Source organism: Talpa occidentalis, unplaced genomic scaffold (genome assembly GCF_014898055.3).
Source record: "Talpa occidentalis isolate TD23 unplaced genomic scaffold, MPIMG_talOcc4v2.1 talOcc4.16, whole genome shotgun sequence".
NCBI classification, from domain to species: Eukaryota; Metazoa; Chordata; class Mammalia; order Eulipotyphla; family Talpidae; genus Talpa; species Talpa occidentalis.
In genome coordinates this window covers 19040510-19067842 of record NW_023601653.1, presented here as the reverse complement: position 1 = coordinate 19067842, position 27333 = coordinate 19040510, and the positions used below count along the sequence as shown (strand labels likewise).

At 40.8% G+C, this 27333-nt stretch overlaps 1 protein-coding gene across 1 annotated transcript in view; it reads left to right on the top strand.

Moving 5' to 3' along the window:
- Positions 1 to 24531, top strand: part of PLEKHG7 (pleckstrin homology and RhoGEF domain containing G7) — a 75015-nt gene extending 50484 nt beyond the window's left edge. The window contains exons 15-24 of the mRNA XM_037515186.2: positions 2238 to 2333; positions 2911 to 3012; positions 6794 to 6907; positions 10332 to 10506; positions 13074 to 13189; positions 13520 to 13613; positions 17653 to 17732; positions 19606 to 19759; positions 22945 to 23042; positions 24240 to 24531. Of these exons, the coding sequence (XP_037371083.1) occupies positions 2238 to 2333; positions 2911 to 3012; positions 6794 to 6907; positions 10332 to 10506; positions 13074 to 13189; positions 13520 to 13613; positions 17653 to 17732; positions 19606 to 19759; positions 22945 to 23042; positions 24240 to 24347 (1137 nt within the window). The 3' untranslated portion in view covers positions 24348 to 24531. The remainder of the gene's footprint in view (positions 1 to 2237; positions 2334 to 2910; positions 3013 to 6793; positions 6908 to 10331; positions 10507 to 13073; positions 13190 to 13519; positions 13614 to 17652; positions 17733 to 19605; positions 19760 to 22944; positions 23043 to 24239) is intronic.
- The last annotated feature ends 2802 nt before the right edge of the window (positions 24532 to 27333 follow it).

The window sequence follows — 27333 nt, the reverse complement described above, 5'->3', positions numbered from 1 at the left end:
AGCCCATTCCCTCTTTAGTCAGTTCCCTCTTTGGAGCTCTTGCTCCCTCACAAATAGGGCCACCAATTTCTGAGCAACCATCTGCTTGTAGCATGGTGGAGTTAGGTTACCTGGTGCGTGCATGATATCTGCCATTTAAATGGTGCCCCTGTGGTTGTCCGGTGCTGCAGCCTTGACCTGGTGAGGCTCTGAGCACAGAATTCCTTTGGGACCATCTATAGGAGAAGGTAGGAGAAGAGCACAACCTCTTTCCAAGATCACATGGAGGATGGGCCACTTTGTTCTCAAGATTGCCTCCACATCTTGGCTTTTCTAACACAGGAAAAAGCATTGTGATGGGAGATTGAAGTTCAAGTGCTGGATTTGCCATGTGAGCTTAGGAAAGTCTAGTCCTCCATTTCCTAAAGCCAGGGGTTGGTAGTTATCTGTAAAGATGGTAAGTACTTTAGGCTTTGCAGTCTGTGTGGTCTTTATTGCCTCCACTCAACTGTCCCATTGCAGGGCAAAAGAAGCCACAAGTCATTTACGAAGGAAGATGAATGGCTGGTTTGGTTTCACTCATTATACAAAGGCCAGCTGAGGATGAGATGGCAGAACAATCTTTCCATTCTCTCAGACCAATGGCCATGAGAGGTCGGGTGCTAAGCCCTCCATTCTCTCAGATCAATGGCCAGCGATCTGAAAAATAAAAAGTGCTTATAGAGTCAATTCTGTCTCTGCTTATTAGCTTTTTGACAGTGACAAGCAGCAGAGGAGGGGCGGGGAGGGGAACATGGAAACTGGGTGGTAACGAAAAATGGTCATTGCAGAGCACTAACCACCTGCCCTGACGTAATACACATATTTTATCCCACTGTAAACTGCATAAGGTTTTCAAACTAGCATTTTCTGTTTTGAAAGAGAGAAGTTTGAGTTTATTTTCTAATGTCGTGATATATTTAGAGTATCTATATAATTCCCTCTATACAACCAATATGAATTTTCCAGGGTTGCTTATAAGGAATTTTGTAAATCATATAGTAAAATAAACATACTGGAGGACCTAATATATTTTTTAATGACCAAAATTTCTGTAGAACAAAAAATCTTATAACAAGAAGACTATTTCTTCTAAATGATCTGAATTTACCTATAGTAATGATTTCTATTTCTTACAATTGTATTTTTAAAAGCTTGGATATTGACAGATTTCCAGACAACCAGTACTGTATAGATTTTAGGACAAACTGCATCAGTGGTTCTCAAAGTGTGGGCCTTAGACCAACAGTATCCAAATCACATGATGAGAATGCGTGTTCCCTGATCCATCAGAGGCCCGCTAATCGGAGACTCTGTGATGGGGCTCAGCAATCTCTGGCTTATCAAGAGATGAGCCAGGTGATTTTAATGCAAGTTCAAGAATCACTCACTGTATAATCCACATGGAAATGGGAAATGATAAAGGCTGACTGTCTAACATCCTTCTTTTCATACCGAGAATTCTTAAATAACAGGTCCCTTTGAATGCTTTATCATATTTATACAATGTCTTCCTAGTACAATAAATTGACCTCTCTGTAGTTTATAGACCAGGGCATCTGTAATGGTTGCAGTTCTTCTTTTTTGTCTGGCTGTAAGGTAGACCTGCTACTGTTTGAAAACATCCTATCACATAAGGATATTAAGTCTTCCTCAATGATTTCATTAGTACTTAATGCTTTTATCCAAATCTAAACCTCTCACCAGTTATCAGATAGTAACTCTCTTTTTACATGGAAATGGGAGTTGGTATGGTTGGCTGGCTAACATCCTTCTTACAGAAGAACTCTAAAATAGACAATTGATTTAATTCCCTGAAAATAAAACATAGTTGGGTCTTTTGCAGAAGGAATTAACGAGAACTCAGCATGCATGTTGTTCAGGTCTGAGGTTAGGCAGTTCTTGCTATTGGTGAGAAGGGAGACTTGGAGTCTTCTTTGGCACCGTGAGGTGGAAAAAGCCCATTTGAACGGATGATGTTCAACAGGAATGTGGATAGGGGTCATCTGGGTAATAACAGCAACTTCGGACAGAAGCGGGCACTGCGCCTATGTTCTATGGAGCACAAATGTCATTGTTGGCATTTAGTAAAATCCTTAAACCCTGGAAACACTGACTTCTAAATTGTTCTGTAAAGTTATACTTGGGAAGTCTGTGTTAAATGTTCTAGGAAACGGCATGTTTCAATCCAGAAAGTAATGTACATTTTTTTTTTAAAGATCTTCATGAATACACTAAAATATCTACAAGATCATGAGTATCTCCTGGATGTGGATTTATGGAGGCTTTTTGCAAACCTGGAAGAGTTAAGTCAGGTAAAACAAAATAAGAGGATGCCAGCAGTTGTATGTTAAAATTCACCAGAAAATCATGAAAATCCATGCTTGGTCTAGCCCCATGTCTTATATTCCATATTGGGATATGGTTTATTCCATATTCTAGCCCACTATACTCTTGTGGTCAGGGGTTTGTTTGGGTTAATAAAAAGTAAATTTAAATGTCCATTGACATCTTTTCAATCCATTACAAATATCAACCAGTCTTTAGTAACTTTTTTTTATTTTTCCCTATTTCAGAAAGTACATCTATCCCTATGAACTCCATATCTTCCTGAGTGTTTATTCTCAAATATATTTTCTTACATATATTATAAATAAACAAAATCTTTCCTCTAAAAAAAAAGGAGAGAGGAGAGAGACTAAAAATATGTTATTCCTAAGAAAACATATAGAAAAATACATACTGGAGACTGTAGGAAAACGAATCTTCAAATTTTGCCAGGAGATTAATTTAAAATGAAAAAGATTTGTGCGTTATAGTTGAAGCTCATCAAATTTCTATCCTTACCCCTGTGTGTGTGTCTACTCTCATTTTCTTTCTCTCTGGTCCTAGACAAGCTCTGGTTTCGTGAACAGCCTTTTCAGCATCATCAAGGACTATGTTGATGCTTCTGAGACTTCACCGCCAATGGATTTCATTTCTGTGCTTGCAAAGGTAAAATCCTTTGTGCCCATAAATTCACCCACCTCCCAGGATTGTTGTTCATATCTACTTGTTTCTTTGTTTTTTGTTACTGTTCCTGGGAAAGTTCCACCAGCACCCACCCACAAAGGAACCATCCCTTTCTCCCCCAGTCAACATTTTCAAAAATAACTTGCAGATTCTGTTTTCCCATTGTCACGTCTTGTGTGGGTTTTATTAACACAAAAACCTGCACACATGGAAAAGTCATTTCCAAGTCTGTTTTTTAAATGACTTCCATTTAAAGCAATATTCATAGCAATAGTTTGTGTAGGCTAATTACACGGTTCAGCTATTCTTCTAACAAAAGTGTCAGTCTCTCAGAAAGGAACAAAACAAGCCTTCAAATCCATCAATATTCTTAATAAAACTTCTGTGTATGGAAGGAGGAGAAAAGAGGAAAACCTGCAGCCCCGATTTGATAACTGTGCTTTATTTGTTCGCTGGATATTTGAACCTCCTCCGCTCTTTTTTACCTTGAACCTTTTAATCCAGTCCCTGTCTATTCTCATTTAGCAAGATTTGAAATCTTAGATTCCATTCTGAAAAACAGAGTGGGATGTACTGAGCACTTGCTAAATGTAGGATGTGGAGTTGACATCCTGTGCACAATAGGTGCAAAATTAGATGTATCCCCTGCTCTTGGGCAGTTTTCAGTCTAGTAGGGGAACAATTAATCCAATAATGACACCAATAATTAATAACCAAACTGAGATAAACACCAGGGTAAAAAGAAACATAGATATTATAAAGGAAAGTTTTCAGAGTAGGGGGATGGGGAAGTGCTTACAGACAGGAAATTCTTCTAGGGGAAATGATGCTTGGAAGAGTTAAAAAGGAGAAATGTTGAACAGGTAAAAAAAGCAAGAAATAAGTAACAAAGTAATAGATCCAGTGAACACTGAAAGCAGATTTGAATAAGTAAAACTGAAAAACATGAGAAAGAATATAAAAATTTGGGAATTAGTAAAAATCTCAAGCTCTCCTATTCCTATAGAGTCAGAATTTTTTTTTTTAGTTCTTGGTAAACAGTCTGGAGAAATACCAACTTTTCATCAAAACACATAAATTGTCTTTGTCTTCTCAGACTGTTATAATAAATTACCACAGGCTGGGTGGCTTATATTGTATTTCTCACATCTCTGAAAGGTGGATTCCAAGATCAGGTGACTGTCCTCTCCTGGGTCACAAACACATGCCTCTCACATGGTGGAAGGAGCCCAAGAGCTCTCTGAGTCTCTGAGAAGAGCATTAACCTCCTGACCTAATCACCTGCCAAAGATCCCACCTCCTAATGCCATCATATTGAAGGTTAAGATTAACACATGAATCTGGGGGAGTTGGGGGAACACAAGCATTCAGACCATAGCGTAAGTGCACTTGTACCCTACTAAAGCATGGGATGTGGACAGACTTTATTAAAGGTCCCTAATATAATCCACATAAGAAAGTTACATACTGGCTCAAGTGCGCAAATGTGAGTTATAAAGACTTTTTCTAAATTGAAAAAATTCTAGTCAGATTAGATTCAATTTTGCCATAATAACAAATAATCCCCAGAACTCAGTGGTATGGTTCATGTCTCATTAATGCTCTTTGCTTCCACTCTGTCACTGTCCTCACTTGGGGGACCCATGCTGAGGGAGCAGTCACCATCTAGAACATTTCCAGTTGCCCTGACAAAGACATGAGCGACCAGACCAAAGCCCTCATTGACTCTAAGTTTCTGCCTGAAGCAATACATGGCATATCCATTAATATTTTACAAGCCAAAGAAAGTCACATGGCCAAGCTTACCTTCAATGGAGAGAGTACATCTCCTCCTCCTGAGGAAGGGGGCACAGATGAGCAGTAATAGTTGAACATACCATCTCACAAGAGGTTCACCAATTGGAAGTTGGGGTCCATGGTATTTACTTGGGAGCCATCTGAGCAAGACAAGGAAAAAGAAACAGACTTGAAGATGTTAAAGAATTTGACCAACGTCACATAGCTAATAGGTTGGAAAACTGGGTTTCTAAACCTGACCATTTATGGACTTCAAATTGCCTCCTCAAAACAATGGTGATGGTGCATAGGTGAATTAGTGGTGGGTATTTTATGGGAACTACACCTGAGAGGAGAAAGCAAACATTATACAAAAATGAACAACGATGTAAAATATATGTTAATTAATTAAAAAATAAAGAAAATTTAAAAAAAAAACTTGCCTCCTAGTAATGAGCCTCTCATAGTCTTGGAGCCTGTAAGAGGATCCTCCCTTTACCTCCAAGTCCTCCTTTCTCCCCTATTATCTGCAATATCACCAACCCTCAGAAATAAACACAACACTTTCCAAATTATTTTAATGATAAATGTCAAAATTTGACATTTCTCCCCATAGTATTTCGTCCTCTGAGATCCTATAATGAAATAGTTTTTTTGGTTTTCATTTTCCTTGACAATTGTTACTTCCTTTAGTGGCTTCTTAGGCTGAGTCCTCTTTCTCCACCACCAACACAGACTTAACAACAACCAACATGAGTTCAGAAATCAAGAGCAATATTTGTCACTAGGCTTTATGCAGGAAATATGGACCTCAACAAAGTATATACAGAAGTAAAGGATGAATTAAATCAAGATGTCCTAAATTGAGTTATTTTTAAGTATGGGGAAGGTGATTTATTGAGGGGCTAACTCAAGGGGTTATTATTTTTATTGTTAAAATACTACTTTTTTTTTTAATTGCGGTAACATTGGCTTATTGCACTGTAAATACAGGATCACAGGCCTCAGGTGTATGTTACCACACCATACCCATAACCAAGGCACCCACAGTCCTCCACGATCATCCACTGGGCCCATTTTGTGCTGAGATTTCTAGGGTTTGTTATTAGTTTGGTTTCATTTATCTATATTCCATTACTCAGCAATCAAAAAAGATAAACACATGCAACTTGCAGCAACATGGATGGCGCTGGAAGGGATCATGCTCAGCAAAATAAGCCAGAAAGAAAAAGAAAAATACCGGATGGTCTCACTCATAGCCGGAATCTAGAAAACCTAAATAAGGGACCAGGAATAACTATAAGAAAGAAAAAATCAAAATCAACAAACAATGAACCAGAGACACACTATGGGGGGAGGAGGCGGGGAAAGGAGGGATTAGGGTCAAAATAAGGGGGGTGCAATTGTATGGGGAATATAAAAAAAAATAAATAAAATAAGTATGCTTAAAAAAAGCCAAAAAACCATTTATCTATATTCCATATATAAGTGATACTATCTGATAAAATGCCATATTTTTTATTTTTTTTAATTAATTAATTTATTTATTCATACAAGAGCTGGGGTACAGGCCAGAGATGCGGGGGTGTGAGAGGATTCACCAGTGACAGAGTGGGGAAGAGAACCAGCAGGTTGACCAAAGTATACTGCTGAGGGGAGCAGTGGGCGAGTCAGGAGAGGTCTGCTGCGCCATGTGGGTTGCTCCCTGGCCAGCCGGGGATCGAACTCGAGCTGCAGAGACCCCAGATTTCCTCACAGTGCTGCGCTCAACCCTTTGCTCCATCAGGGAGGCCCACCATATTTTTTAAAAAGAATATTTATTGTGAAGATTATCTGTTTCTATTGATCCATAGCTCATACTTGATAATATTAGATTCTCCAATTTTCCCATTTCTGGTTAATGATAAAATCAAGAGGAAAGGGAAGGCTGTCTAGGGTCAGTTTTCTCTGCACTTCTGTTGATTTTCCCCTTGCTATCCCTTTGCAGTATTTCCGAGGGAGCCTCTGTCAGAGCCACCAGACCTACTGCCTGAATTACTCAGCTGCTGTCTTTTATCTGGAGAGCCTGAGGCAGAGAGATGACTTTGGAATTTATTTAAAAGTGAAGTATCATTTTCTTTCATGTCTTTCCTGGGATTCTTTGGGTATAGCAGGAGCATGTAATTCTCTGCTTTTCAAAAGTCATATTATACCATTCACCTTTATGAAAGATCTATGCTAATATCTATTTTCATTAACCAGAGAAATCCAAATCGGACAATTTAAGTGAAAATAGCTTTCATTATATGTTTTGCAGCAGCTGTTCTAGAAGCAGCGAACACCCTGAGCTAACCTTCCCTAAGAGTTACTTTATACAGGCTGTGAATTTATGTCATCATTCCTGCTTTTACCACCTATTAGTATGATGTAATAGGTTAGTTTGGTGGCCGGAAATTTTTCATGCAAATTAATGGTAATTTCTTCTTTATACCCATTTCCATTTAGGAAAGACTTCATAGGAATGTTCTACTTTTGGATAACAGGAGAAAATTTATACCCAAATTAAATAAGAAAGGGGAAATATAAATTATCATGAGTCCATTTTAAATACAAATATGCTGTCCTCCTAAATACATCATGCACTGTCCACTGAGGAATTTTAAATGGTGCACATCTGGATATATCTCACCTTCTATCCCTCTTAAAACTATAGTTGGAGCTTGAAAATCTTTTATTTGTTCATTGGTCTGTTTGTGGAAAAAATTAGTATGTGGTAAGGAGAAAACCAGAATAAGAAACAAAGCTCTGTTTATAACTAGAAGTTTGGCTCTTCAAGAACTTGATCCTAGCAAACTCTATTGCACACAAGCGAGGAGCACCATTTACATTGAATGGTGCTCCCTAGAGTATATCATAGATCATAAAGTAAAAGGGCATCCGTGGCATTGAACAACGTGGTGACTGTGGATCTCAAAGTCTTAGAAAATTCCTGCAAGGTGCCCTCAGCATTTGCTAATAAGCAAACCTGCAAATTACTGCCCTTGACATTCAAGCCCTCCTTTGACATTTCCCTAGTCTAAACTGTAACTTTTCAATATTTGCCTGAACCCTTAAGTAAAATCCAGAGAAAATGACCCAACCTTTCCAGAAAACTAGCTGTTTCTGCATCTGCAAGAAGTCCCTACAAGGGCATCAGCTCAGAGGTGCGGGAGGAAGGGCTGTCAGAGTTCCCAGCAACTCAGCTGTGAATCAACCTACTTGTGTCCTGGCCCAAATGTGCCAGGAAACCTGGGTGTGGTGTGGATGAGAAAGGATGAATGATCTTGGGAAAGAGCCTTAGTCCTATTTTTATAACTTCACCTTTTGGTGTTTTCTTGACTCAAACTAAAGCTGGAAAGCTCATTAGATTTCCAAATATATGAATAATCATGTTGCTGAAGTTTTCTTTGAAAAGATAGATTAGACTCCTAGCCTGGCCTCCAAACTGGGGAGAATCCAGATCCATTTTACTCTCTTCCAAGGTAGGGCTTGATGACTTTGACAAAGCTTAGCCACCATTTTCAAACAATGGGAAAATCCCACATCAACGGTAATATAGAAGGGTTGTCTATATTTGTATACAAGATGATACTCGTACATACACAGACAGATCAATCCAAAGGTATTTAGGGAGAAGGAGTAGAGAATGAAATGTTGTAAAGATAACAGATGAGATGTTTATCATGCACAATGCTTTACTAGGAACTCTCTCAAACATCTATTCTCAGCACAAACCTATGAGGTTGATAACATTGGTCACATGTGTCCCAGAGCCTCAGAGAGGTTAAGTGACTTTTGCAAGGTCACATAATCAATAGGTGGAAAGGGAAGAACATAGATAAAAGTTTTAGGGCAAAAAAACAAAACCCAGGGCCTGTCTGGTGGCACAAGGGGTTGAGACACAACCTATGAAGCTGTCCTCAGCCACTGCAACTCGAGTTCGAACCCCGGCCAGGGTGCTACCCACACGGTGCAGCAGACCTCTCCTGACTCGCCTGCTGCTCCCCTCAGCAGTGTATTTCAGTCAATCTGCCTGTTCTGTTCCCCACTCTGTCTCTGGTGAATCCTCCTACCCCCCACACCTCTGGCCTGTAACACAGTTCTTGTATGCATAAATAGATGAATCTTTAAAAAAAAAAAAAAAACAATGCTTTCACATCAGAACTATGTTCACCTCCTCAGTGCTAGTTTCCATTGTCAGGGAATGGTTAGCTTCCTGAAACAAGAGTCAAAGAGAGGTTTTGGCAGAAAATGCCCCACAGATCATAAAGGTTCTCCAGCCCTTGCTCCTGACAGCCTGCTCTGTACTGCGTACTCAAAACCTGCCGTCTCTTTGTCTGCACGCTCATCTTGTGAGATCTGAAGTTTTCCACTTTGTCAGCGGCTTACACAAATCAGGCAACTTTCCAAAAGAGGCAGGATTGGAATTCAGACCTGTCTGAAGCCAACACTCATTCTCCTCCTTAAAACCTCTTGCCAACCTGATGAGTTAGTCACTCTTGTTATCTACATTTCACACATGAGGTGTAGTGGGCTTCAGGAAATTTCCCAAGAGTCTAAGAATGTTGTCCCAGCCCAAGGTTTTTTCCCACCAAGACAGATGTATAAGGAGAATGTCTTTTTTTATTTGAAACTTTGAATTCTTTTCACTGTTCCCCTAAACACATTTACTATTTTTTTTTTATAAAACCAAAGTCTCTCCCACTGATCTAGACCCATGCATGAAAAATCCTTTGATGTCTGACCTCTCCTGAAAGATGTTCATTTCTACCCTAATGGACCTGAAAAGTGAAGCAAATAGACAGAGGAATGAAAAACTTCTAGCTACTTTTAGAATGGTTAGTTATCTTTTCTCTCTTCTAAGGTCCTCTGATATTTTATTAAAACCTTCCAAAATCCCTGCCTAGATCTCGGTCTAAATTGTTTAGCACTGTGCTTCTTGTCTGATTGATACCGGGTGTTTCCACATTTACCCTATACCAGTTGGTGCTGAGATCTCGGTTACTGGAGCTCCCCAGACACTCCAATGGAGAGGCTGCTGCCACCAAGACCACTGACTATGGCCTCTCCACACCTCTCCCTTCCACTCATTACCACTTCTAGCCTTTCCACACCTTTGTCCCTGCTTCCTTCTCTATCCCTTCCAACCCCCAATAAGAATCACAATTATTTTGAGGTGGATGAGAACTTAGAGGTCATTTAGTACCTTCCGCCATTTTACAGAAAGGCATCTGAGTATAGAGAAGGGATCTCAACAAGCCCTGAAACCTGCATCATAGTGCTCCACCCACCACGCTCTGGCTGCATGTGGGAAAGTGGAAAAGGTCTTTTAATATGGAGCTTTCAAAATCAAAGTCTAATCTGTGGTTTATGACTTTTCTCAGCAAGGTCACAGGTGCATCATGTGATTGATAAGAGTAAAATCACTGAGGGCTTCTCATAATCCAACTTCTCAGCGTTTGAGTGGCCAAAGGATGTTCTGATATGTCTGCTTTTGACTTCCCCAGTGGTGTGAACAAAATGAACAGTGCAAACGGCTTCACCTGCCTGAGCTATTAGTGGCCCCATTACACCGGTTGACTCGATATCCCTTGTTGCTGAAGAATATCTGGAAAAGGAGTACAGATTCCACGGAGAAAATCATGATCTACTCCCTCAAGGACAAGGTGGAAAAGTCAATTCGTAAGTCCCTGGGATGAATAATGCAGAGCTCAGGCCAAGCTTAATCAAAGAGTTGGGGGGGTGGGGAGGAGTATAGCTCCTGGGAACCATCTGGGCTTCCATTCTAGAAGGTCATTCCATTGACTTGAGGTCATGGCTCTTGGAAACGTGGATTCGAGTTTGTGCGCATTGTAAATCAAACACCCAAAACAATGGGCTCCAGTCACATCCTGGCAAACCCTTGAGACCTTAGCACTAAGTTTACTCAGGACATGGCTCTGTCTTGAAGGCTTTCAGAAGTGAGTTCAGGCAGGAAAAGTCCTACTTCCCAGATGATTGAAGGCACTTTGTTTTAACATCCATACTGAACCCACACACAAAGCAAGTGGGAGTAAACACCACGGGAAGTCCTTCCGGAGGATAAATTACCATTCATCATTTTTTTTTAGGTCACTGAAATCCAGGGCCAATCTAAAAATAATGCCAACATCTTTAGAACCAAAATTTGAGATTGGGTGCAGAGCAAGCCCTATGATGACTGAAGTTGATTTATGGAGTTCTATATAACTAAATTCAAATACAGAAGACATGATCTATGCCTGTAAACCAAGATTTCCTGGGGAAGCATCAAAGAGGACAATCCAAATTGATGATGGCCAACTGTACAGAAATCTATCTTTTTTCTTTCACAAGCTTAAAAGTAAACTGACCATTCAACTGGGAGTTTCTTTCCTCTTTGTCATTTTTTGGTTCAAATTTTTTTTAAAGATTTATTTATTTATGCATACAAGAACTGGGGTATAAGGCAGAGGTGTGGGGGTGAGAGGATTCACCCGAGACAGAGTGGGGAGCAGAACAGGCAGATCTAGTGAAATACACTGCTGAGGGGGAGTAGCAGGCGAGATAGGAGAGGTCTGCTGTGCCATGTGGGTTGCTCCCTGGCTGGCCAGGATCGAGCTCATGCTGCAATGGCCAGTGATAGCTTGATAGCACTGTCTTTAACCTGTGCGCCACCAGGGTGGCCCTGGTTTAATTTAATTTTATTTTTTTAAAGATTGATTTATTTATGTATACAAGAGCTGGGCCACAGGCCACAGATGAGGGGGGTGAGAGGATTCACCAGAGAGAGAGCAGGAAACAGAACAGGCAGACTGACCGAAACACACTGTTGAGGGGAGCAGCAGGCGAGACAGAAGAGGTCTGCTGCGCCATGTGGGCTGCTCCCTGGCTGGCCAGGGATCGAACTCAAGGTGCAGAGGCTGCAGACTGCTCCATAATGCGGTGTCCAACCCCTTGTGCCACCAGGGAGGCCCCCTGGTTCAAATTTTAAAAGGACCCAAGGAATTGGAATTATGTTTATCAAGTGAGTTAGAGAAAAATTCAATTTAGAAAGACATGCTTTTTAAAAAATTAACTGAAAAAGTAATTTTGAAGATTATTATTATTTTGATAGGCAGATAAGGATGATAACAGCTTCTCTTTTGGAGATTTCTCAGTAAAATATGGATTTTTCATTTTTTTTTTTTTTTTTTTTTTTGTCCACAGTATTTATTTATCAAGAGAAATTATTCCTTTACCCACATATTCTTGTTTCATAGTTCAGGAGCACATGTCAGTGACAAACTTCCATGGAAATCAAGCCAAAGAAATCCTTTATGGTTCAAGATCACTTTGCACTCTGAAAGATCCCAGCCTTCCTCATCTCCTCAAAATCTTTCATGGAATCATAATTTCTGTAGAAATCCGCATATGCCTTCTTTCTTGGTTCAGCCACAGCAAACTTATAGAGAGCTGCAACTCCCAGGGATACAACAAATGCTCCAACAATATGAACTCGAAGACGCTTGGCCAGAAGGCCTCGCATCTGAGGTTTGGACAAAGCACTGGAACTCATGGTGGTTATTCTCCTCCGCAGGGACGTCCTTCCACCCTGAAGGAGAAATGGAAAGTGGATTTTTCATTTTGAGGCAGAGATTCCTGTGGCCTGCTTTTAAGTCTATGGAATTAGCGATGATAGGTCCTCAAGGATTCCACTAACTGTGTGATCTTCTGCATCAATGACTTGCCCGTCTTGTTTCCAAAAATCACTTCAAAATCTCCATAGCAATATGCTATTAAAAATAATGGAAGATTAATGCAAGTCTTCAAAAGAGAAAAAGTGTCCCTACCAGAAAGAAATAATCATCCTCACCACGAAGCCCTTTCATAAAGCCCTTATGATTAGGACAAAAAGATACATTTATCCTCATTCATATGCTTTTTTTTTTCCTTCCTCTAATTATAAGCTGTGTGGTGTAAAAAATAAGGCTATCAAGGACTTTATTAATGTTATTGAAATAAAAAATGCACCATACATTTACAATTTACTGAGTAATTTAAGCTTCATTTTTCTCTGCAAAAGGCTGACTTCAAATGAGTGAGTTTTTCTAAGACATTTAAACAGCAAGCAATATGTTAAATGAACCTAAGAGCATGGTTTGGCTCCCAGGCAATCAATGTCTCTAAATGATTTCTGTAGATCTTGGTTAAAATTTATGCTGTAATGTCACATGCATCTAAATATGTTTTCGGTGTATCTTGTCTTTCAGGGGATCTTGAAGGAAAGGTGAAGTGGCTTGACAATTTCCAAAAATGTAGACATCTACAGGAGATTATAGTGTGGCCTCCACTTTGGGACAGAGATAAAAGGTTTTTCATCCCAGAGGTACATTTCTGCCCCTTTCTAAATCTTTGGTGTTCAGGTGGAAATACATCAGCCCTATAATACATCAGCTGCCCACTTGAATAATTAATCTATTTTTATAAGCAAGAAGTAAAACCTTGAAGAAATGTGGCATTTTGTGTGGGAGGCTGACATCCCCGTGCATTCTCAGGGGGTTGCCTCTGAGAAGTTCTCCTATCCTTCCTCACTCCCGGGTCCACCTACTCACGATGTCACACACTTTCTAGATGGTGTGTATTAGCCCAGCTCCTGGAACATGTTCTGTTCAAATGACTAAGAACATCTCTTTGATTTTCAACCCTGTTTTGAAAGGGCCTGAAACACATTTTTAAAGAACACACGGCAGAAAATATCTTGTCACCAACCAACAGACACCTTCTCTATGAGGGAAAATTAACTCTCGCAGGTAAATAACTGCTTCTTTTAAAAATTCAACATCTTGGGTGCTGAGGGTGGCAGCCAACGGGTGGGGGAGGGGCTCCACTGAATGGTGATAAGGTCATTGTCACTTGGGTGGTGGGCATATGTGTGTGACAACATACACTTGAAGAGGTGTAAACTTGTACTCCTAAATCATATACAGTACTGTAAGTTAAAGTTACCTCAATATTAATAATAGTAATAGAACCAATAGCTTTACTGCTCTGTAAAGCTGTCCCATTGCTGCTAGTTGATGGGTGGAAGATATTGTATTTGCCTATAAGCAAAGCACCAAAAGATGTAAATCAAAGAGCTTGGAGTTAAAAAATTATGCCTGGTAAAATAATTCACACTGTAACTTGTACTGCGCTCCATTTTCTCTCTGTAAATGGGTAATTATATCTATCACATAAGTTGTTAAAATTAAATGACATACATCGATAGTTAACTCAAGGTCTGGAGTATAGTGGACACACAATGGTAGCTATTATCATCATGTTACTCCTCAACGAGCCGAGCAGCCATACAGGGAACATGTTTACGTGACACATGTGGTCCTAGGCAGCATCTGTTAAGGATAGAACATGCTTCTGTCTGAGCCCTTCCCTGTAGTTCAGAGGCCCTACCAGTGAGCAGAATTGCAGTATAAGTTCAGACACAGCCCCCAGGACTGGAGATGGACTTGGGAGGCTAGAAAGGGTGGATGGAGGTCAGTGGAAGGCCAGGAGGCAGAGCATCCTGCATGAAGAGCACAGCAGGAGGAGAGGCTTGGAGGCAGAAGCCCCTGAGAGGACAGGCTCTAGCAATGTGGTCAGGAGACTGGCTGCCAGGGACACTTCTGGCTCTGCCTGTTCCACTGTGTGATCTCGGGCCATGACAGCAACCTCCCCACCTGGCAGGGGAAGAGCTTGGCCTGTTTCTCAACCACTCTCAAACTATAGACTACCCTCCTCCCACTTTCATTTAGAAAGATAACAAAATTTTTATTTGATGTCATTTACGATTTCAAAATAATGATGATTGTAACAAAGTGAAATCAAAGTGATGAAGGAAAATACAGCCTGGTATTGTGTCTTTCCCTCTAATATCACCTCACCTGGAATTAGCAAGATTTTGATTCATTCACTCCTACCCTCTATCTACCAACTCCCCAGCTTATGAGATACACTGACATATCCTAAAGTGTTAGACAGGGATGGAAGGAAAAGGATTAATGTGAGAGCTATTTCAAAGGGAAAACAGGAGGGCTCTGTGACTGATAAAATGGATGAAGAAGAAGTGAGTTGAAGATGGCATCAAGTGTTCTCATGTATGTGCTTGAAAGGTTGGTTGATAACACTGAGGGTGGCAAAAGAAGAGGGTGAGGGAGTCAGTTTTAGAGTTCAGGAGTGAAAAGGATGAGAGACCCTGTGGAAGCTGGATGTGATAGTGATACAGGGCAGCCAGGGCACTAAAAATGGCCAGTGACACTGCCCAAATAGTTTACTGGGACACCATCTGAGTTCTTCACCCATTTGTACAATTGCAAGACTACTCAGGTTCAGAGAACAATATTGGGATTTCTTTAACAAAAAAGGGGGAAAAGAAAGAGTTGCTGAGGCCAAAAATGGCTGTTTACCTCGCCTGAAGCAGTGTCCAGTGTTTCAAAGTCCTAAACACAAACACACCCAAGATGGCATCTTCCTGCCACTGAGGATGCAGGTCACTCTCTCAAGATGGCATTTTTCTGCCACTGTCAACCTGGAGCATGTGGCAGCCAGACTATAGGCGGGTTCCAACTAATGAAGACAGCAGGAGACACAATAGGAGAGGCTCACCAGAGCTGCCAAGATGCCCCAGCACAGCACCAGACAAGTGACATGCAAAACAGCAGCTGCAGCAGCCAAACGACCGGACAAACAGCTACACTCACCAGCTCAGCGAGGCACCAGCTGCAGGTCTTCACCTTCCTTGCTGCCTGTAACAGTAGCAAAACTGGGAACAGTTTCAGTCGTTCAGCTGCTTGCAAAACCTCTGAACTTTTCCTCTCTGAGACTGGCTACTGGAGGCCTCGCCATGTCCTTCAGAGGCCCACAACAGCCTTCTGGAAGATTAGTATGGTAGGGGCAAAAATCGCTGATAATCTGAAAATCCTGAAATCCCAAAAGCTGAATGGTCGATCGCTGAATCCCGAACACTGCATGCTGGGGGCTGCTGCTGCAGTTGCTTTTATTTCTTATCAGAGTCTCCACCCCAAATGCAATAATTTGTTTGCATTTTCCCTGGGCTTATCCATCGTCATCAGCACCCCCTTCCAGGGGGCACCACCAGTAACAGTCTTTGCCTTTAACCACCAGTTACAGATGAAGACAAGGACCTTCTCTCCATGAACAGTGTTGTCAGATATGCGTTCACACGTCACGTAGAATCAGGGTTCTTGGAAGGAAGCACAGGTGGGAGACTCACTGAAGAATGTCACTTTACAGTTCAAACCCATTTTCCAGAAAATATTTCTAGTAGACTGGAATGTGGTAGAGTGTGGATGACCCAATGTAAGTGTCACTAACATCAGGCACTTGCACACGGTGCTAGTCAAATTCCATCAGATGGAAGCACCACATAATAATATCAAAACAAATCGAAGTCACTGGGACTCTGACTTAGAATTGGCAGAGAGATGGGATAGGGTACAGTGTTAGAATTAGCGAGACATCATATTGAATAGAAAAAGCTTTGGATTGAGAATCAGGGATCCAGCACCAATAATAATCATTAGCAAAATTGTTTAAATTCCCTACTCTCTTCTGTAAATGTTGTTGGTGGATGACGATGATACTTAACACTAATATGTTGTATTTCAAAATTTCTTCCAACCTTAAAAACTGGTATTGGAACCAAATAAGTATACTTTCTCATTCCCAAAATATGCAAGTCGTCATAATTTTTGGAGCATAACCAATTTCCCATTATATATTATATTTCATGTTGGCATACCCTTCACTAATGCATCTCTCCCCAAAGATTGGTCTTTCTTTTTTTAAAAAAGATTTATTTATATGTACAAGAGCTGGGTTGCAGGCCAGAGGTGTTGGGGGTGTGTGTGTGTGAGAGGATTCACCAGAGACAGAGTGGGGAGCAGAACAGGTGAATCTTCTGAAATACCCAGCTGAGGGGAGCAGCAGGATAGACAGGAGAGGTCTGCTGCGCCATGTGGGTAGCTCCCTGGCCAGGGATCGAACTCATGCTGCAGTGGCTGCTGATAGCTTCACAGTGCTGAGTCTTAACCCCTTGCACCACCAGGGAGGCACCCCAAAGACTGGTATTTCTAGCTAGAAAATATTTGTCTAATAGACAAATATAATGGTCAAACAGCTGAAGCACCTAAAGAATACGTGTTGTTTAAATTGCTGCAGAACTGTATTTAAATAGTTAGCAATGCTGCCCCATCCTCTAACAGAGGAATGAGACACTATCATCCAGACTCTGAGAAAAAAATAAAGGCCTAGTTTAGAGTTGCAAAAATGTGTAAGTCTCGGATGTGGTTGTGGAACACTTACTAAGCAGAATTTCCATTTCACAGTGATGATTAGTTAAGTCTAATGAAATTATTTGGTACTAGTTATTTTACTGGACTGTGATACCTTCAAATGCCTGCAGCAATACATGGGAAAGGACTGACTTTGGGCTCACATTTGTCCTTTTGAGTCATTTTCCTTCATATTGCCATACTTACCTTGTAACAGTCAGTTCCTGAATTTACCCATTTTACAGGTTGTTTACAAGTTTATTGTGTGTCTGTTTTCACCAGAATTAAAACTACTTGAAGGCAGAGATTATAACTTAATCACTGATGCATAGTTGGTGGCCAATATTGACTGCTCAGTGGAAAACTTGGCCCTCAGTGAACGGTAGCTAGAATACTTATCCTTGCTGAGAATAAAGTCTAGGAACTCTTTGGCTTAAAAAATGATTTCTAAAAAAAAAATAATAATAATAATTTCTGCTTACTCTTGCCAGTTCCAATTTCACCTTCTTTCTTTCCTCAGAAAACACAAGATTCCTAGATGTTTATCTGTTCCTCTTTGATGATTTCCTCTTAGTTACAAAAACCAAGCGCAACAAGAAGGTAACATGCTGCTATTTCTAAATAAGTTTAGAAATATTCCAAATAGGTTGTTAAAAATGTTAAAGATTTTTAACATCAACTTGTATGTCACCTCTGAAAATGTAGACATAATGAAATGATGGCTCTTAGTCATCTCTTTCTGCACTGAGAAACCACAAGGGCAAGACAGTCCTTAAGGATCTCAAAGGAAGGGAGGATTTTCAGAATAACTTAGTCTGTGTGTTTTCAAGGTATCTTCCAGAAGCCACAGGGCTTTAAGCCTGACCTGCCGAAATAAACAAAACCAAAATAATCTGTGTGCATCGGTCCTTTTCTCTCTCAAATTGTCCACTGTCACAAAAGCTGCCCTGGTAAGGATCCTCTCTAAACTGTCTATGACCACATGCCCAGGCAGTATCCATGCCCCGTATGAGAAATGATTCGAAGGCCGGGATGGAGGGAGCCCCAGACTCTCAGTGCCTACCTATCTATAAAACTGCACAACCCAAACAAACGTACAACTGCTGTCCCAGACAAAATAAGTCACTTAGAGGCTAAAGCCACCAAATCCCTCTGAGAAGAGGGAGTTTTCCCATGACCTGAGTGGCATGGCTTCCATTACTGTTATTACCACCCAATGGGCCTTGGGTCTATGTCCACTAAAGACTTTGTATCTAATCTCTCCTTCTTCCCTCCTCTGTCTCCTGAATGGTGTGTGTGAGTGGTCTCAGGAAGGCGGTCACCTCCAAGGCTGTAGGATACCTGCCCTTAGGGGTGGAAGGAAGGGCTGCAATGTGTCTTAAGCCAGCAGACATACCTAATGCTGTTTCATTCCATTCACTTCTTTACTAGCCTTCCACAGATATGAGATCCTGAGACTGGGTATCACCTATCTTGTAATAATTGAAGCTTCTATATGGCATGTTGGTTAGTTGAGCTAAATAATTTAAGGATCTTGAAGTTCCCATTAGTCAATCTTTGAATAATTGATTGGTGATTGAGAAAGGAGTAGGTACTGCAGAATACTGAGTCACCATTTTTGAGATTTGTGTGACTTCCTATTTAAAGGTATCCAGACTAAAATGTCTGAACAAGTCAAGCCTGAAAAAATCTCCAGCCCCTTCAAAAACCTTGATGCTTAGCACAGCCTATCTAACATCAAATAATGGCTCAAATAAAATATATGAATTAATGGCAGCTTATATCAACTATATAGAGGGTAATATTCTGCTTTCATGCTTCACAACTTCATTGTAAAATACAAAATACTTAGAATCAAGATATTTTACAATTTTAGTTTCACTTTGCTATTAAATGTACAATATAGGTCATGCAAATCACATTCTTTCGCACTCTTGTGTAAAAAAAAACCCCAGCATCCTATATATTTCAAGCAATTTTAATTATATGTACAAATTACTAAATTATCTACTTAGTTAATATTAGATCCAATGGACTAAGCTGGCTAAAATGAGGCTCCCCTTTCTGTATTTAGAGAGATACTAGAAATGAAGAACTTCCCATTGATATGATGGTGATTAAAATGTTTCCTATTATGGACATCACCATTATTTAGTCAGATATCTAAACCTGAGAATCAGAAGCACTATAAATCATGATGTACTTAGAGGAAATGCTTTTCAAAATCCATAAAGAATGGATGGCAGCCTCCATCTGGAGAGGTGTGAAACTATATGTCTAAATCATATCATGTTGTAAATCGGTATTGCCGCAACAAAAAATAAATCAATCCATAAAGAATAGTAGGATGGATTTTAACCAATTATTTCTAGAAATCAATTTGCTTCAAGTGTGTACATACTTTAACATACTTCAGGGATGCACACCAACACTGATTTTCTATTTACTGCCTTATTGTCCCCTTTAATTTCAGAAACCTGGAGGCTCAGACCCTGGTTTAATATGCCCTTCACTTACTCCTGAGTTGCAAACAATAATAAAAGAGGGCGGTTCATGCACAGTGCTCGATCAGCCCATCCCTCTGGACAGAGTGCTGGTCAGAAGTATTGATCCCCTCCACGTGTCAGGTATGTGTCCACTTCCATCATTCAGGTTATCTGTTTGTCATTTCACAGTTCGATGTTGGCTTTTTTTGTTAACAGGACATGAATCCAATTTACATCTTCATAAAAAGCAATACTGGGTTCCTTTGTGTCTGTATATTGCTCATTCTACCAATTAGTTACAAAGAGAGTGTTCAACTTGGCTTCCAGCGACTGGGTGATCAGCTCTGCCGCTTGCTATGTGCATAAGTGACACACTTAAATTTTCTAAGCAACAAATTTTCTAAGCAACGATTCCTCTTGCTAAAATAGGGATAATAGTATCTCACTGGGCTGTCACAAGAATGAAATAAAATAATGAACAGTTATTAGAAGTAGTACTGCTGCTACTGTTCAAGCACAGGCACATCAGATGTGCTGTTCAGGCCTAAGATGTTTTACTACACTCTATAGAAAGATATATGCCAGAAATATACATATTACATATATAAATATATAAATTCCGTTTTATGTATTTATCATGTGCAGAGGGCAGAAATAGCTTTCATTTCATTCTTCTATTCAAGTATTTCCTAAGTGTTCCCTGAGATACAGGCACTCTGAGTGTCCTGGAGACACAAAGTCTTGCTCTCTGGGAACTGAATTGTCAGTCAGTCCTCTGTCAGGAACGTCCTGGGGCTCTGAGGGACTGGAAGGACATTCTGGGTGGGTGGCAGCAGCGTGCAGGAGGAAGCAGATGGCCCTTCTGCCTGAGGTATGGGCTCACAGGAGGCCTTCAGAAGCGAGGCCTCAGGGAATTGCCTTCCTGCCCCATCAGAGGAGCAGGAAGAGAGAGGGTGCACTTCCCGCTGCCTTCAACTCACAACCCAGCAGCCAAGTCCAGAGCTCCAGTGACGGGCAGGGATGGCCCTATCACAGTTGCGTGACCCTCAGTGAATACATGAAGAAACAAACATGAACAACAGCAAATAATTACAGTTATGTTATGTATTCACATTGTCTATTTAAAGGTTTTATATATGTTAACTCGTGAATGGAAGCAGAAAGTCTCCACCAACAGAAAAACTGCACCCAGAAGTGACCTGGACAAGCTATAGGCTTCTTTGTATCTACTTTGACTGGACCAGGCAAGGCCCATATAGGCAAAGTCTGCATAAGTCAAGAGAGGATTTCTAGAGCAAACCTACAAAAGGGGCACCTTGGGGGTGCAAAACGTTTGCCTATGAGTGTACCCCATCAGGGAGAGCTCCCCTGGCTCTGCGGATGGCATCAGGTAGACACAGCGAGGCTTCCCATATAAGGCTAGAAATCACTTCCTTTGTTTAGTTTATCTTTTCATGAAGAGAAATGTCATGCAGAGGGCATCCTAGGCCAGGAATTTCTCCTCTCACTTCTGAGGTCATGGTGAAATGACACTGACGCAGTAAGTGGACTTGAGGGAGGAAGCTGTCAGAACATGCATGGGGAAGAGTGGAAGCAGCTTGGGCTGTGGCCTCAGGTTAGCACAGCCCTGCCAGTGATAAGGACTCATGGGAAATCTGATGTCAGTGCATTACCTTGGGAGACGCATGTTTTTCTCTTATATTCCCTTCTATGCTTTTAAATAAAAGTGCTTTGCAAACTATATTTCTAGCATATTGATCACCTTCTGATGTGTCACTACCATCTCCTTTCTGGGTTTTTGTATTTTTCTTATTCCTCCAGTCTATTATTTTGACTGTTCAGATGCAAAGAATGAGGCAGACTAGCTACAGTGTGACAAAGAGCAAAGGGTGAAAAAGAAAATCATTGTACAGTGTTCAGTACATAGTGTTTCATAAATGGTGTCAATTATTACCATGTTAATTATTTTAGAGCTGCTCCTGACCATTTATTATCTCCTTACTAATACTTCCTTTTAGCTGTAACATCCCTTGATTCATATTATAAACCAAGTCAATGAAAGATGCCTGAATAACTGAAAACAAGAGTTAACAATTTTTCAGGAAAAGGGATTCCAAACCCCAGCCAAGAACAACAGCCTGATTTTTTAAGCCTCACTTGCTACAGGGAATTTATTTATAAAAAAAATCAGGGAGTAAAACAAACACAAGCAGAGTTTCCCCCCCACAAAGTCATTTTTTAATTGGTTTAAGTCCTTTTACTCCAGAGAATCTGGACAGAACTTCATGACCTTAACAGATGTTATTTGTTATAGAATTTAGAAATTATGAGGTCGAAGGACTGTTAAGAATATAACCTGTGATGTTGGAATAATCATTGCAGTTAACAAAATAAAAGTCTCACATACACTTTGATTCTCAAAATGAGGCCCAGCCTGCCTCAGTGAGTCTTGAGTTAAACCCATAAACTTCAAAGAACAGAAATAATGAGAGTGGACAAGCATCAACTCAATGATAAGCCAAGAATACAAGTTGCCATTCTTCTCCTCTCTGAAGTATTTGATATGGTGAGGAGACTACCCTGGTTTATTTTTGCTTGTTTGCTCCTAAACATAAAATCAACAGTAGAAAGAATCTATAGGCTGCAGAATTTTATTTCCTATGTTGTATTAATAATTCAAGGAAGAAACTCCACTTTAGAAACTTCTGCTATATAGAGACCAGCTACAAAGTGACAGAATAGACTTTCTTTTGCAAGCAGAGAAACTCTGCCAACATTTCTTTACAGTTTGATTTGCTACATATTTCACATAATTTGGTGAATTTTTTTATTTATGTGAGTCAACTTTTTGGCTTTTCTTGGCCTGCTTAAAGCATTCAGGTGGTTTGTATTTTTGCCACATCTTATCTTTACTGGTTTATAATTCCTGTTTTGATGTGACTTCCCCTTACATTCAAAAATAAATTTTATTTTTAGAGAAAAAGCAATAATTACTTTGTTTTCAGTATTTTGTTATCTATATTTTACACAAAGCCCAACTAATATGCTAAGTTTCTACTCTGAAGAGCCTATTTTCCATCATTTAAACCATGATTGCATTGCATCAAGCTCCTAAAGTCTTAGCTAAGAGTTTTCATACTTCAGTGATCCTATTTGGACAGAATACTGCAGTCTGGGTTTGGGAGTAAGATTTTTTTTTTCCTTGTAATATACATAAACCTTCCAACTTCACTAAAAAATATCCAGGTTTTTGTATTAAGAAATTGTTCAGATTTCATGTTAAATGACAAAGTTGGTTTTTGTTTGTCTCTGTAATTTTTTTCTAGTCTTTGGACTGAGAAATGCTTTCCTTATACAACATGAAAACAGATATCGACAGTGTATAGCAGCATTCTTATTACAAGCCCAAACGGAAAACATTAAAGTATGTATTCTGATTTTATAAGCCTTTCATTCTTCAGAACTGACATTAAAAAACTTCACCCCTGCCTCTTAAGTAATGGTGAATGGAAAGCTTTGCATAGTTCCCTCTTTTGGGAAGGGGAGAGTTGGGAAGAGAGGAGGGAGGGATCCAGTCCTTACCATGTGCAGAAGAATACCTCAGAGTGGAAGAATACCTCACACACGGAGTAGATACAGTCCCCTACATTTTCTCCTGCAGCAGAAGCTCAAGAGCCTCCTCTGAGTTCTGCAGTTTCTGTAAGAAATGGGCAAGAACTACTTTGGATTGCATGATTGACTTTTAAGATGTTCCAATCAACGTCCTAGGTGCCACCATGCAAATAATATGATGTCATACTTAAGTGAGAGGCTACTATAATGAGCCATGTCGAGCCTGCTCTTCAACCTTTGAAAATATGCCACTATTTATACAGCCATGGGTGGTAGAGAAGCCACCTGGCACTGATTTCTCTTAGAAGTTTTCACATTTGTCTTTCATCATACCAACAACGTGGCCAGACAATAAATGCAATGTTGCCCTATTCTTTTTATTTTTATTTTTTTCCAGTGGTGGCTTCTTTGTTTATTATAAAGCATAGTCATTAATATCCAGGGTGTTAAGGCAAAGACAACCTGACATCAGGTTTAGGGCATAGATCTGAGCCCAGAAGACCTAAGACCAACTTTCATGGAACCATTTGACAGATGTTCAAATTAAAAGGCTGGAAGCTTGAGTGATGTAAGTGGCAGAGGATCTGGCACCATGCCTTGAATTCCTATTCAGCCCTATTCTTAAGGATTCAATTTCTTCAGTCACCTTCCTCAGTCTGTTTTTCAAATTATACCACTGGTTAAGAATTACCATAGAGTAGAAATTCAACTCAAACCATTTATATTCTCCATGCTCATTTTTCTAATTTGTCATCATTGACTCTTACAGTTCCTTGATTACTCATGACTGTTTATCCAACTTGCACACCATACTCTTCTAATGCATTTTCATTTTCATATATGATTAGAGATATTTATGATATATTAAGAGTTAAAAAAATGGGGAATGTATGCAAATGCTGCATTAGTTTTCAGTTTTAAAGAGCACATCTATAAATACTATGGAAAATATTAATCCAAATATGTGAGAAATTGTTTGCTTAACATTCTCTCCCCCTCTCTTAAACAGAAAGCATGGATGGCACAAATAGCAGCAGCAATCTCTTGCTTCACCAAAAATCAAGAAACGAAGAAAATACCTTTATTTACATTGCCTGCAGAATCCTCTGAAATTTAGGGACCTAAAGCACGTGGTGTACCTTTTTAGACATTAGAGATCAAGGTATTTCATTTAAACTTGTGTAACACTTACTTAGTGATGAGCTAGAGGAAATACACATTTTAAAGGAATTCCAGAATATGATAATTGGCGCTAGGAAAATCCTCATTATGAGGAATAATGACTGCAAAAATATATGAACTATGAGGAATTTCTTGAGTAGTATATATGCTAATATCCAGATCTACTGTGTACTACTATCCACTCAGATTTGCCAGAGGTGCTGGTGAAGGTAATGCTATTGTAATTTGTACAAGCTAGATGGTCTGTAAGTATAGTGTCGGGAGGAAAACAATGTCCACTGCCTGTGTTCAACATGTGTATCTCCATAATGAAACCAATTTTCCTACAAGGCTTGTAAATAAGCCCCACTGCTTTATAATCCTACCTCACACTTAGTGATATTCTTTTGAATCAAAGCTTGATTGCTCTTTTACAATAGTAAGCAATAACTAAGTTATACATTTTAATTGCAGTTTTAAAATTCCTATTCTCCAAAAGTTTATTATCATAGGTACACTTCATAATACTCTAACTTAAAATTAGAAAATCCCAAAGACTAAATTCCATTAAGAAAGAAAAGGCAGACTCTCCGACCGGCAGAGAGGAGGAAAACAACAAACCAAAACGGCCCACAAGAACAAACGACGCAGCAAGCGGGACTGTGAGCGGAAAGGAACTATTGCAGCCACCACACCCCGTGAACGGGAGCTGAGGCGAACCCTGCAGGATCCGCCGCGGCGGTGAGCGAACGGCTCCGGGCGCCATTAGAGAAGAACAAAGACCCCGGGAGACGCGCACACAGCCCGGCTGCCGGTAAGCTGGCGCGGGAAAGCGGCGCGCGCGCGCTTGAAAAGCAAGTGCAGACCGGGATCGCGGCTGCCCAGGTCCCCGCGCCTGCGACCTAGGCTTGGGAGACGACCTAGGCTTGCGGGGAGATGCGCGGAGGTCCTCACTGAGGTGAAGGTCCCTCCCTGAGTGAGCAGGATCCAGGCGCCCAGGCACGGGAGCGGTGCAAAAGGCGCCATTCCCGCGCCACTGAACTGGGCTACAGCCCGCGTCCTGGAACTGAGGGCTTTGGAACTGAGACCCGGGGCACGAAATTAGGGGCGTGGGTTCCCCACGACGGTGGGGCACAAGGCAGACACAGCACCCCAAAGCCGTTGAGGTGTACCCTACCATCCCCGCTCTGCTCCCTGTCCCACGGGGTGGAAAATCAGCTCCCCAAGGGCTCTAGGAGAGATCTCTGGCGCCACCTAGCGACTTGAAGCCAGCACAGGCTCCTGAAGGAGCTAGTGGCCAGCTGGGGAGTTAGCCCACGCCGGGCCCCTTCCGAACAAGTAGTCTGAGCCCACAGGGAGAGCGAGCACCCACAGCCGGGGCAGACCAGGCGCGCAGAAGAGTGTGCCTGAGACTGGACGCGCAGGGAGTGTGTCCCACATCACCATTTTAGAACAGGGACATTTCTTCAGTAAAGACTACCTGCACAAGGCTTCCTCAGGAGCCAGAGGTGAGCAGGGGAAGTTCGCCCACGCCAGACCCCCTCTGGCCTGCAGTCCAAGCCCAGAGGAGGAGCAGGAACCCACCGCCGGGGCAGACCAGGCGCACAGGGGAGTGTGTCCCCACATCGGCATTTTAGGACAGGGACCTTTCTCCAATAAAGACTGCTTGAAACTGACAGATGACTCCTGGAGGAACCAGAGGGGAGCAGAGAAGCCCACCCAAGATGCCGGCCAGTCCCAACAACACAGTGTCCCAACGCATACGGCAAATTAGAAAACAGACAGTAGGGAGGAGAAGAACCACACGCAACCTAGCAACTCTCCAGAGAAAAAGCACACCACAAAAAGAAACCAGCCCCCAGATTGCAACGACAGTAACTTGGAAGAACTTCTGAGCCTTCCAGAAAGAGAATTTAAAATTGCCGTGATTAAAAAACTGACAGAAGTCATAAAGGAAAACAATGATAAGGGAAAAATAATCAACGATCAGAAGAATGAAATTGAGTCCCTAAAGAGGGAAGTAAAAGAAATGCAGGAGATCAAAGAATTAGTGGAAGAACTAAAGAATTCTGGGAAAAGCAATGAAAGCAGAATTGATGAAATGGAAGAACGAATAAGTGCTCTTGAAGACACAGAAATAAAAAGAACCAAAACAGAAAAGGAAAGAGAAGTACGAAGGAAAAAGAATGAAGAAAGACTTCGGGAACTATCTGACTCCATGAGGAAAGGAAATATAAGAGTTACAGGAATACCAGAAGGAGAGGAGAGAGAAGTAGGAACAGAGAAAATATTCAAAGAGATAATTGAAGAGAACTTCCCAAATGTGAAGAAGGAGCTGAAAATTGATATACAAGAAGCAAGAAGAACACCAAACTTCCACGACGAAAGAAAAATACAGCAAGACACATAATAGTAAAGCTCCCAAGAATCCAGGACAAGGAAAAAATAATGAAGCTGGCAAGAGGGAAGAAACAGATAACATTCAAAGGAAAGCCAATCAGGCTGACATCAGACTTCTCCGAAGAAACACTACGGGCAAGGAGAGAGTGGAGGGACATAGTCAACAGACTCCAAGAAAACAGATGCCAACCAAGAATACTCTATCCCGCAAAGCTCTCCTTCCTCTTTGAAGAAAGAATATGGACCTTCCCAGACAAACAGAAACTCCGGAATTTCATTGCAACTAAACCCCACTCCAAAAAATACTACAAGGAGTCCTAAACCAGAAACTCAGAGGGACGAATAACAATGAAAGAAGGCCAAAAAAAAAAAAAGTTATTAAAAGAATAAATAAATAAAATCAAAGGAAAGACAAACACAATGGCAAATACAGATGTTAACATATCAATATTAACTCTAAATGTAAATGGACTAAACTCTTCAATAAAAAGACACAGAGTTGCAGCCTGGATTAAGAAACAACCAACCTTTGCTGTCTCCAG